At 40.3% G+C, this 12,016-nt stretch overlaps 1 protein-coding gene across 5 annotated transcripts in view; it reads right to left on the bottom strand.

The window, feature by feature from the left end:
* The window catches only part of LOC306906988 (utrophin-like), a gene marked incomplete at its 3' end in the record, with an annotated part of 107,437 nt that extends 95,427 nt beyond the window's left edge, over nucleotides 1-12,010 (bottom strand). For all 5 annotated transcript variants that reach the window (XM_079478780.1, XM_079478782.1, XM_079478781.1 and 2 more), the window contains exons 1-18: nucleotides 11,948-12,010; nucleotides 11,606-11,776; nucleotides 11,223-11,402; nucleotides 10,650-10,784; nucleotides 9,568-9,717; nucleotides 9,333-9,494; nucleotides 8,515-8,646; nucleotides 8,217-8,390; nucleotides 7,970-8,125; nucleotides 7,693-7,863; nucleotides 7,442-7,621; nucleotides 7,140-7,268; nucleotides 5,816-5,986; nucleotides 5,554-5,730; nucleotides 4,764-4,892; nucleotides 4,128-4,349; nucleotides 343-515; nucleotides 46-196 (exon numbers count right to left, since the gene is read on the bottom strand). In XM_079478780.1, the coding sequence (XP_079334906.1) occupies nucleotides 46-196; nucleotides 343-515; nucleotides 4,128-4,349; nucleotides 4,764-4,892; nucleotides 5,554-5,730; nucleotides 5,816-5,986; nucleotides 7,140-7,268; nucleotides 7,442-7,621; nucleotides 7,693-7,863; nucleotides 7,970-8,125; nucleotides 8,217-8,390; nucleotides 8,515-8,646; nucleotides 9,333-9,494; nucleotides 9,568-9,717; nucleotides 10,650-10,784; nucleotides 11,223-11,402; nucleotides 11,606-11,776; nucleotides 11,948-11,974 (2,790 nt within the window). In that variant the 5' untranslated portion in view covers nucleotides 11,975-12,010. The remainder of the gene's footprint in view (nucleotides 1-45; nucleotides 197-342; nucleotides 516-4,127; nucleotides 4,350-4,763; nucleotides 4,893-5,553; nucleotides 5,731-5,815; nucleotides 5,987-7,139; nucleotides 7,269-7,441; nucleotides 7,622-7,692; nucleotides 7,864-7,969; nucleotides 8,126-8,216; nucleotides 8,391-8,514; nucleotides 8,647-9,332; nucleotides 9,495-9,567; nucleotides 9,718-10,649; nucleotides 10,785-11,222; nucleotides 11,403-11,605; nucleotides 11,777-11,947) is intronic.
* Between the last annotated feature and the right edge of the window lie 6 nt (nucleotides 12,011-12,016).

Raw genomic sequence — 12,016 nt, 5'->3', positions numbered from 1 at the left:
AGAGCCCATTATATATCTCTCGGTGACCTCTGACCCGTGTCTAACCTGTTGCTGTGCACGGGCACGCTGTACATCCAGTTCTCCGTTGGGTCCCGTTCCGTCGGCCAGCACCTGTTCAGTGTCGCTCAACCACTGTGAAAGATCATTCAAGTCACAATGAAACTGCCTCCACTGCTCGACGGCTTGATCGAAACACCTGGAGACACACACACGTCAAAATCTAGATGATCAACATCAACAGAACAGAGCTGAAGAAGAAAATACTGTACATAGGACATATACAACAACGAAAATATATGAGCGGAGAGAAAGATGGGAATGATGGGACTCGTCGATCCTCACCCGTTCCTCTGACTGAACATGCGGTTTACTCTATCCCAATCTGAGTTCAGCTGTGTCAGAGAATCTGATATCTGTGTCATTTCTTGTCTGGAAGCTTCCACAATCACATCGGGCTGACGCTCATGAATCAACTCAACCTGCTCACCGAACTGCTCCAGATTCTCCTTTATACCCTACAAACACAGACAGGAGTTTAAACCGGTACACTGTAAACATCACGTGAACATAAATAATACAATAAAAACGATACTATACAATAGATTGAAGGAGAGATAAAAAACGCCCTGTATAATATATGGGCTGGCTTAGGGTTATTATTTCCATCGGACACGAAGTTCTGCCCCTTTAACTGAATAAATAATCATAATGACAATTACGATAGTCACGATCAAAGACATGCACAAATGCTACATCAGCCGGAGAATCATGTCAACAAGGCCACCATATTGAGGAGGGCAAGACGGCCGAATGAACACGAACGGGGGAGCAAAGATATCTATCTATATATATATATAAGATGTATAAACACAATACCATTTACATTTCTCAACTGATTTCAATGAAAAATTGCCGTTTCTATTGAATTACTTATTGGTAAGGGACCGTGAACCATTTAGAAACTTATCTTGTGTTAATGGGCAAATTTACGCTACCTGTCAAAAGTAAGTGGCCACTTGAGTTAAAAGTTTCTCATTATGTTGAAAATACTTGAAAAAAAGACAAATGCTTAAATGTCTTTAATTTGTTAGAGGACAAAAAAAGTTCTTGACAAAACTAGCTTTGAGGAAAGTAAAGCCAATAAGAGCTAGGAATAGATGGGAACTTATTTTTTGTAGTTACAACATCATTTCCATAGTTCCCTGTTTTATTTAATCATTTTGATGAGTTTTTTTAATATTCTAAAATGTGAAAAAATATGAACACATAATTGAGTAAGTGTCCAAAAACGTTTTGATGTGTACAGTATATAACAAATTTCACTTTGGTAAGAAGCTTTAGAGAAAGCATCTCAATGTAATGTTTTGATTTTAGATTTGCTATGTCAAGCTGGCTAAGTAAAACAAGAAAAACAAATGCACCAATGTACCCAATATGCCAATGATTCTTAAACTACGGGCGGCCCCAAGATAGATCCAGTGGAGCCACAGATGTTGTGTCATTTTCTTTTAATCTAGAACTTTATACTAGCTTTCTATCAAACATTCATAAAATAAGCCCACCAACCAGAAGAACTGATTTCCACAATTGTATAAACTAAATATTTTTTTTTTTTTTTTTTTTTTTTTTTTTTTTTTCACTTGAGTAAACTTTTCTTTAATTTTGTTTCTTTACAAAACAAATATTTTATTTAATAAAATGTGCATGATATTTTTTTTTTTTTTTTTAATATTTTTTATTTTCAGGTCCATACATTACAATCAGTGAAAATACCAGTCTAACTTCTCATTAAGCCTTCTGCCGATGTACATTAATAGCCCATAAGAACATGGATAGCATCACAGGCTTGATTAACAGTACCCAAGTAAGCAGGGACCATTAGGCCTTCAGGCTACATTACATACGCATATTTATTAATAGACATAGTAAAATCTGACCTAGAACTAAACCAAACATAATGGGGTAAAAACCACAAAAACTTATAATGCCCTCTACTGAGAGGTAGTAGGGAGAAGCAAACAGAGAGAAAATAAGTAAATAAATTAAAAAAAATAATAATTTAAAAAATTAAAAAAAAAAAAAAAAAAAAAAAAAAAATTATAAGACACCAAAATTCACTTTAAACAAATGAAGGGCGTAAAGGAGTGATATATGCTATCCATCTTTCCCATTTTTTCAAAAAAGCACCCTGTTGCAATCTCAAAGCAAAAGTAATCCTTTCCATCTTAAAAATATCATAGACAATGTCAAACCATTCCTCCACGGTAGGTTTTCCTGTTTTTAACCACCTTCTAGTAATAGCTTTTCTACTAGCGGCACTTAAGATCTGAAATAAGTATTTGACATGAGAAGAAATATTTTCTGTTGATAAGGCCCCTAAATATAAAGACTCAAATTTAAATTGAATGTCCATCTGAAAAATGCTTTGCAAAACTTTATACACCTCCCGCCAAAATGGAATCAATAATGAACAGGACCAGAAAATGTGAAAATGATTAGCTTCCTGGCAACCACATTGTCTCCAACATGCCGAGGAACTGGAGTAGTGCTTCTTCTGAACTGGGGTAATGAAAAACCTTATAAGGTTTTTCCAGCAAAACTCTCGCCATAAAGATGAACTGGAAGTTTTCCACTGTATCTCACATAAGTTCTCCCAATCTTCTTCCCTTAGAACAAAGTTTCCTTCCTGCTCCCATTTTTGCTTTATATACCGTGAACCAACTTTTCTTCGTTGTAACCCCTTATATATTCTTGAAATGAGCTTCCGGTTGGAGCCAGCCAGATAAGCCTCTATAAACACTTTTACCAGAATATCATCCCAGCCTACTCCAGTAAACCTCCTCTGCATATGGTCCATATAATGCCTGACCTGAAGGAATCTATAAAAATCGTCCTTGTCTAAGCCAAATTGCCTCTTCAGATTTTGAAAGTTATTCATCGTCCCCTTATGCAAAAATGTGCTGTATGCTGTTAAACCTTGCGATGTCCATCTCTTAAATCTGGCGTCCCATCTATTAGGCAAAAAATCGGTATCAAATGCACACCATCTCAGGACCTTTACCTCCTCCTTCAAGTTGTTTTGAGCTATTACTTTACTCAATATCTTAAGTGACAAGCATATCCATGGGTTTCCTAATTCTTTTAAATTGTACAACAAGTCCCTATCCCCAATTGCAGCCTGAATTGGAAATTCCTCTGACATAGCACTCTCAATCTCCTTCCATCTAGCACAGTAGTCCGGGTTGCACCAGCATACTAATGGCCTCAATTGAGCCGCTGTATAGTAGTCTTTCAAGCATGGGAGAGCGACCCCGCCCTTGATTTTTGTCAATTGTAAACTCTGGTATCTAATTCTTGGCCTTCGTCCCTGCCAAATGAACCTTGAAATATGCTTGTCCCACTCTTGAAATTGTTGGTCCGGTATATCTAATGGAAGAGACTGAAAGAGATACAGTAATTTCGGCAAGACAACCATCTTGACAGATTCCACTCGTGATCCAAAGTTAAAAAAAGGTAGAAGATCCCATCTCCTTATGTCATCCCTAATCTTTTTGTTCAAGGGGTGGTAGTTAAGTGAAAACAAATTTGTCAAGTCCATTGGAATGGTTACCCCCAAATATCTAATTGAGACAGAGTCCCATTTTAAATTATACTTATTTTTAAATATATTTTTGTTTTAATTAAAATTCTAAGTTTTAGATTATAAAGTTAAGCCTCAAAACTAGTCCCATACTAAAATGAATTTTAAGCTCTTAACTGAAAATGGCTTGGCCTGACATATCTTAACATAAGTCAGTGCCATTGTTTTGTTTCAAGATACGCATCAGAAATGTTTTTTCTAGGGTATTTTAATAAAAGAGACTTAAATAGCCTAAATTGACCAAGGCGTAATCCTGGTTTGTAATCCAGGGCCTAAGGCTTTATTTTTGTCTACACAAAGAGGGCTCGAAAACGTTTGAGAACCACTGCAGTATTCTGTATGGTATAAGGTAAAGTTTAAATAACAAAACGAGAAACATTTCACACAAATGACCTTTAGCGTTTGACAGGTTGTGTATGTCGTAGTGTTGCATGTTGTAGTATACTGATCTCAGTTGTGTAAGAGTGTCTCTGTCTGTCTCTCTAACCCTGAGTGTGTCCTCCTGACTGGAGAAATCCTCGAAGAGTCCTCCGCTCAACTCGGAGGAGTTCAGCAGTAGCTCGATGTCGGCCATGGCCAGCAGAACTTTATTAATGTCCAGCAGATAGTCAGACGGAGACAGAGCCGTGCTCCTCTTATCCAGAGGAGAGCCCTGTGAAGACGATGAGTCGACCGTAGATTCAACAACCGTTCTGGAGATATGCAGCCCCTACAGAGAGAGAAGGATACGCCCACCTTTAAATAAACATCTATATCTTTGCATTTACATGACATTATGCATCTGGCAAACACTTTCCCCGAAGCGACTTACAATACATTTTAAGCAGATTGTGTGTTCCCGTGACCTCTGCACTGCCAACCCAATGTTATGCTAATTGAGGTACAGGAACACACGATTTAACAGCATTTGTACATTTAGAGGTCATCTTTGAACAGCCAATAAATGCAAGTTGCTTGAGGACTTTTGTAAGTTCACTACTGATTCAATTTGTGAGCAAACTGGTAAACAACTGCAACATGGTCATGAACGTGGTATAACATGACTGCAAAACCATGTACAATACACCATACACATCGCTAAACGATGGCGTGAACCAAGCTTGTATGTAAACATTGACAAGACCTTGTAGCGTGTCTGTAGCAGTATGAGCTTCCGGCAGATGTCCTCTCTTCTGTCATCATCAGAAACCGACAGCAGCACCTCCTCTCCTCTCCTCAACACCTCCTCAACGTGAGCTTTCTCCTCATCCAACTACAACACACACACACATAAATCTCTGTTTAAAGTGATTCATTTCTTTTGGAAAAATACAGAATATCTCAATTTTATAATTGTTTTAGGCATAATAGTTATATTATCACTGGATGATTGTAACTTACTGGCCACTCTTGTGATTTTTAAACTCAAATAAATACTCAAATTTGTGCTTATTACTATTACTAAATACTATTACTTACATGATATGTTACCATTTATATGATATACAGTATGTGAGTATGTTGTTTATAGTTTCATGTTTATACAAATACACAAACATAAATATTATTAATATTTTAAATGTAGTATATTTATACAGTACATGATGTATATTATATTTAAGTATACATTTATTATTTACATTTATGGGAATATTTATTATATCTGCTTGTGCATTTATATATACATACACGTATTATTTCAGCACCAACATTTATTTTGAAATCGCTACGAATTGATATTACAGCACTAAAACTAATATATCATAAGCCTGATATAAAACCAATGGAAGTCTATGGAATGTCCCCATAAAGCATCGGGACCAAACGTGTCCTTTTTTCCTCCATGGGGATATCTTTTGGTCCCTTTGAGAAAAACAGCTTATACATCAAACTAAACCTTAAAAATATGCGTTTGTGTGTGTGTATGTGTGTACCCTCTCATCATCAGGTGTGTGTGTACTGTCGTGTTGGTCCAGCGCTCTGAGAGCATCTTGTAGGTCAGATTCAAACAGCTGTAGTGGTGATGAGGAGAGCGGAGCGGCAGATGCCTCTCCTATCACCTCCTGCTGTGGTGGCACTGTCTCCTGTCTGACCTCCAACCCGGCAGACACCTGTAAACAACACACACACACACACACACTGAGTCCAGACACACACACTGACACAGCTGAATAAAGTTTGGCACTGGTGCTTTACCTGAGAAGAGTTGATGTGCTGCGCCACCTTGTGGAAGTTACGGTTGAGATCGGCCAGTTTGGGCTCCACCAGTTCTCTGCTGGTCGGCCCTCGACCGGTCATCAGAATGACAGCCTGATCACGGGCGCTGTCCACACGCACGCTCATCCCCTCTAACTCACACAACACGGCCTAACACAGACACATAAACAATGTCAGACGTCTAACAGCGACACAATCCACTGGGAGGAAAGCGGTTTTGTTTTATAGTCCGATATCACAATCAACAAGCTGGAAATCTCACAACGCTATCAAATAATGGGATGTTGTAAACACATTTCTCAGCAGACTGATAAAATCATGTGCATCCTAGCTTGTAAAAAGCCAGATAAGATAAAAGCTGTGATTTAACTCTGTTTATGCCATTAATGTGCGTATGAATATTTCAAATCTTCAAAAATTTGTGTTTAAATCTCATTTCTCACGCCGTACTATCAGCTTTTAATAGAAGTGTGTGTGTATCTGTCTATGCAATGTGTGTGTGTGTGTGTGTGTGTGTGTGCATCTGTGTCTATGCAAGTATGTGTGTGTGTGCATCTGTGTCTATCCAAGTGTGTGTGTGTGTGTGTGTGTGTCTGTTTGAGTGTGCATCTGTGTCTATGCAAGTGTGTGTGCATCTGTGTCTATACAAGTGTGTGTGTGTTTGAGTGTGCATCTGTGTCTATGCAAGTGTGTGTGCATCTGTGTCTATACAAGTGTGTGTGTGTTTGAGTGTGCATCTGTGTCTATGCAAGTGTGTGTGTGTGCATCTGTGTCTATCCAAGTGTGTGTGTCTGTTTGAGTGTGCATCTGTGTCTATGCAAGTGTGTGTGTGTTTGAGTGTGCATCTGTGTCTATGCAAGTGTGTGTGTGTGTCTGTTTGAGTTTGTATCTGTGTCTATGCAGGTGTATGTGTGTGTGTGCATGTGTGTGTGTGTCTGTTTGAGTTTGTATCTGTGTCTATGTAGGTGTGTGTGTCTGTTTGAGTTTGTATCTGTGTCTTTGCAGGTGTGTGTGTGCGTGTGTATCTGTGTCTATGCAGGTGTGTGTGTGTGTGTGTGTGTGTGTGTCTGTTTGAGTTTGTATCTGTGTCTATGTAGGTGTGTGTGTCTGTTTGAGTTTGTATCTGTGTCTATGTAGGTGTGTGTGTCTGTTTGAGTTTGTATCTGTGTCTTTGCAGGTGTGTGTGTGCGTGTGTATCTGTGTCTATGCAGGTGTGTGTGTGTGTGTGTGTGTGTGTGTCTGTTTGAGTGTGCATCTGTGTCTATGCAAGTGTGTGTGTGTGTGCATATGTGCGTGTTGTGACCTTAATCATCCTCTCTCTCTCTGCAGCCGGCATCTTCTCCATCTCATCCAATCTAATCTCAGTTTGATAGAGCCACGTACTGATGTGAGCCAAATTCTCATCAAACATCTCCACCTCACGTCTGTGATTCTAAAACACACAGAGAACATGTTTCAGCATTTGTTTAGGATTTTAGCAGCAAAAAGTGGTTTTGGCTCCATTTTTAGGTGTTTTTGTCCGATACGAATGTGTGAAACACCCTTTACCACACATTGTGAAACCAATACTTATCAGGCAGAGATCCAACAATAAATAGCACTGACCAGCAAAGCACTGAGCCAGTCCTCGATCATCGTGTGCACACGTTGCCAATCTTCATTTAGTTCAAATAACTTCTCCTCTAGCTGAGCTTCGCTGCCCTCCACTAACGCCTGCAGGGCGGCGCTGTTTTCCATAATCACAGACAGATCGCTCTTCTTGCGCTCGGACTCCTTCAAAATACCCTGCAAAGAAGCACATATGTGTAAACGTATGACATACCAATTTAAAGATCATCTCTCAAAAGAACACTCACGTTCGCCCATGCGATCTCTGTGTCGATATCAGCGGGCATGTCCCCTGTGTTGAGTTTCTCTTTCAGCTGGGTTTCAGTGAGGTTCATCCCGGCCTGCAGGGCGGCGGTATCTTTATGCAGCCGCTGTGAAAGAGACAGAGCCTTCTCCAAATCCTGCTTTCCCTCCGTCACCTAGCAAAACAAACAATTCATAGACTTTAAAATGACATTAAAGCTGCAATCCGGAACTTTTGCCTCTCTATCGCCACCTCTGTTTAAAGCAAAAACATGTATGTACCCGAGCTCCCAGGTCATTGTAGAGCAGTTTTAGGGTGGTGAGTTGCTCATCCATGCCTTTAGGATTATCTGTCTGCTGTTTCTGTACGATCTGTCTGCCCGTCTTTATCACCGTCTCCACCTCTAGTTTCACCTCGCTCAAGATCTTATAGAGTTTCTGCATTCACAACAACACAAAAGACAGACAGTTAGAGTGTTGAGATGTTTAAGTTCAGTAAGTTTTTGACTTTATTGTTTGTTCCCCTCACCATGCAGCCACCAAGGTGAGCTTGGATCTCCTCTGGTCGAGTGTCTCTCAGATCCAGCACGTGAAGTTCGGCTTTAGCGCTTTCCAGAATCCTCTTGCAGTCCAACATTCTCTGCTCAAAGTTAGCCGGTTTCTGGAAAAGCTGGAACTTGGTACTAATCTCACGGAGCTTCCGCTAAACAGGACGGCGGAACGCAGCAATTAGTTTAAATAAAACATATCAAATAAAGGACTTTTACAGGTTTGCTGCAGGTCACATGCATGTCTTTCATCCGGCGGGTAGCAGTAGTGCGTCTCACCTGTAACTGGTCCAGCAGGGTTCCAGCCCTCACTGGTTTGCCCTCTGATGCAGACGGAGGCACGTTACCCACGTTCCTCTTCCTCAGATCCTCTAGCGTGGCTTCATGAGCGGCGATCTCAGCTTGAATGGCCTGCAAGCCACATGAATGTCAAAACATCACATTTAAAGCAGCAATCTACGGAGCCAAATTACAATATTTAAGTAGTTTTAAAAAAATTGAGTGTCTGAAAAAACAATGCATTCTATCTAAAAGCGAATGCTCACCCAGACCTGCCTGAAATGCCTCGTGTATCCACATCCCCACAAATCAACGTCAATTTGTAGTATGATTTGACTAAGACCACCCAAATGTATACCCAAGTAAGGTGGGCGTACCTATCAGTACAATTGCTTTGGAACCTGATGCTCCAAATATGGTAAGAGGCGTTATATTTTCGTCACACGAGAAGTATTCGACCAATTACTAGGCACTATTTAACTGGCCAATCATAGCACGCCTCGCTTTTCAGAGCGATGATCTTTGTAAAATATCTGCGCGTTTCAGAGAGGCGGAGCAAAGAGGAGACACAAACATGCACGGTATGTGGAAAATACAGCGTTTTTTAACCTTAAATCGTGTTTACACATTGAATTACATCTAAAAAAAAAACTTTAATATTCGTTTTAGCCGTGTCATATGAACCTTTTAAGATATGTCAGGCAAAGTTGTTTTCGATCAAGACATCTCTAACATTTAAGTAAGTCTATTGAATACTCAGTTGACTATTATCAATGTGTGTCGTGTGATGATGGAGATGATGTGTGAAGTGTTTTTACCTGAGCTTCTTGTGGCAGCTGGAAAGCGTCGATGCGATCTGTGAGGTATGAGGTGAGTGTTTGGTCCAGGTGTGTGAGGGATGTTTGTAGTGTTTGTAAAGCCGTCTCATTCTCTCTAAGAACGGCCAACTGCTGCTCCAGAGACACCTGACGCTCAGCAGCCTGAACACACAACCAAACACATGAGCGTCAGGTCAGACGTGAATCTACATGAGTTCTGCTCCATGTCACATACCTGCTGAGTGAGCTCCTCGTAGCGGGAATTGAAAGTCTCCAGTTTCTCGGCGATGAGTTCGTCCAGAATGCCTCCGTCGATGAGAGTCTGAGCCAACTCGCGTATCTGAGTCCTGTTATCACCTGGATGACGGAGAACTGACTCCATAGACTGAGAAAGACACAACAGACTCTATGATTCAATGTCCACACTTGGTACTGATAGTGGTTTGAGTAATATGATCACAAGTGCTAAATAAATAACATTTATGATTATTTAAACTATATTCAGAGACACATTGTGATCACATTGCACCTGTAGTTTGAAGGCTGATGTGATCCTGAATTCAGTAAATAAATCAACTACCTAACAACAAATTGCTTAAAGGGACACTTCACCCAACAATGTCGATTCTGTCATCATTTAAATCACCTTGCAGTTGTTCCAAATCTGTATAAATGTCTTTGTTCAGATATTTGGCAGAATTCTTATATCCAAACCGATCACGCCCCCCATTGACACCCAATAATTGTTTTGTTCTGTTGAACACAGAGGAAGATATTTTGAAGAATGTGGGCCAGCAAACAGTCTGGGCACTTTAAACAACCATTTTATAGATGGGGGGCAAGATCTGTTTGGTTACAAACATTCGTCCAAATATCTTTATCAGAACAAACACATTTATACAGATTTGGACGACTTGAAGGCGAGTAAATGCCCGAATTTTTAATTGTTGGGTGAAGTGTCCCTTTAAAGGAACAGTGCACCTGAAAATAACTGTTTTTTGAAAGAATTCGCTCATTTGGCGAGACTGAAACTAAAACAAAAGTATTGTGATATTTCTAACCTCATTGGTTCTCACATCCCTGATGACTTGTTGCCATATGACATTTTGACACAAGAACCAATGAGATTTGAAGTTTTGGACGTATCTCCAAGTTGGAAATTAGCGCTTATATGGGATGCTCAGAAATGTTCTCGAACACACCTATTGCGACATGTATTTATCCACTGGAGTCTATCTGAGACCAGTTATTTGTCTCATCTGAGCGTGTGTGATCGCATCCGTCATGTAATAGCAGTAGAAGAGTGTGAGCGGTTACCTCCAGAGCTTCGCTGACAGACTCCGTGTTATCTGGAACGTTCTCTGTGGCCTGGTTTCTTTCCTCCAGCGTTTTCAACCAGCTGGACTCCACGTCCAGATACTGCAGCAGCTCAATCCAGCATGACCACACCTCCTGAAGACCAATGAACCAACATTACACTCGCAGTACACGCTAACATTTGATCAAAATATTCATGTCTCTACCTGGGAATACTAGAGCTGTCCTCATGTCATTGCAAATGTTTAAGCATTTGTTTCTTCAGTTGAACACAAATTAAATTTTTTGTATAAAAAGCAGTTTTATGACATGTCGCCATATTTGATTTAATTCTCGGTTGCGTTTGTTTTAGATTCAATTTCACTCAATATCATTGTGGTATTCAATACGAAGTCACATACATCTGGGACAGCTTAAAGGTAAGTAATTCCTTTACAATCAATAATGTCATGTTTTCACCAAAGCCAACTTTCATCATCCAAACAAATGCGTGACTAAATCTAGATGTCGCTATACATTCAGTTTCGTCTGGAAACACATCTACAAAAGCGATGTCTGTGCACACATCGGTACCTCAAGTGTGTGGCACTTGCTCTTGAAGCGATCGCACAATTTCTGGTAGTTCTTCAGGACTTCTGAAAGTTCATCGCTCAGGTCTGGACCACCGGGGGGCATCTTACTGATCAGCACATTGATGCTGTCCTTCAAAATCTTCACCCGTACTTCCTTCTGTAACACATCCTCTTTGGCCCTCTGAGAGACATAGACAAAAATCACATCACGCTTACAATATACAGTAGGCCTAGTTTATGAATATGCTTATTTCAAAGAGCAGTGTCGGGCGGTCTGAGCTAAACCGAGAAAGCATTCTTATTGGAGAAATGTAAAAAATCACGAGCGCATGGTTCAGTGGTCCGATGCAGTTCATGAGCTGTCAAAGCTGTATTCATCGTCACCTTCATCTCCTGAAGTGCTTCATCCAGCTCTTCTGGGCTCTTGTACTCAAAGTCCCTCATGAGGAACTCCTCGTCCACTTGAATCATCCACTCGCGCATCTCCGCCACATCTTTCTTCAGGTTCAGGACTTTCTCCTGACCTTCACTCACACGCTCCTCACGTCTCACCAACTGCAAACAGGGCCAGAGGAATAGATGTTATTTTTTCATTTTTCATTTTTGTTCATTGAAGTATCTACAGAGTCTAGAGGTGTCTAATTCATGTATTTGTAGAGGCCAAATAATCTGGATTAAACTATATAAGGACCCCAGAACATTTCAGCACTAGACATTTTTTTGAACCTCTTTGCTGAGCAAATCCCAGCGCATCTGACACTCGTCCAGTTCTTTCTGACCCCAGTTGGTCAGTCC

The sequence above is a fragment of the Barbatula barbatula genome (genome assembly GCF_947034865.1).
Source record: "Barbatula barbatula genome assembly, chromosome: 17".
Classification (NCBI taxonomy): domain Eukaryota; kingdom Metazoa; phylum Chordata; class Actinopteri; order Cypriniformes; family Nemacheilidae; genus Barbatula; species Barbatula barbatula.
Note: the sequence above shows the minus strand (reverse complement) of the source record. Positions and strands in the feature narration are given on the sequence as shown.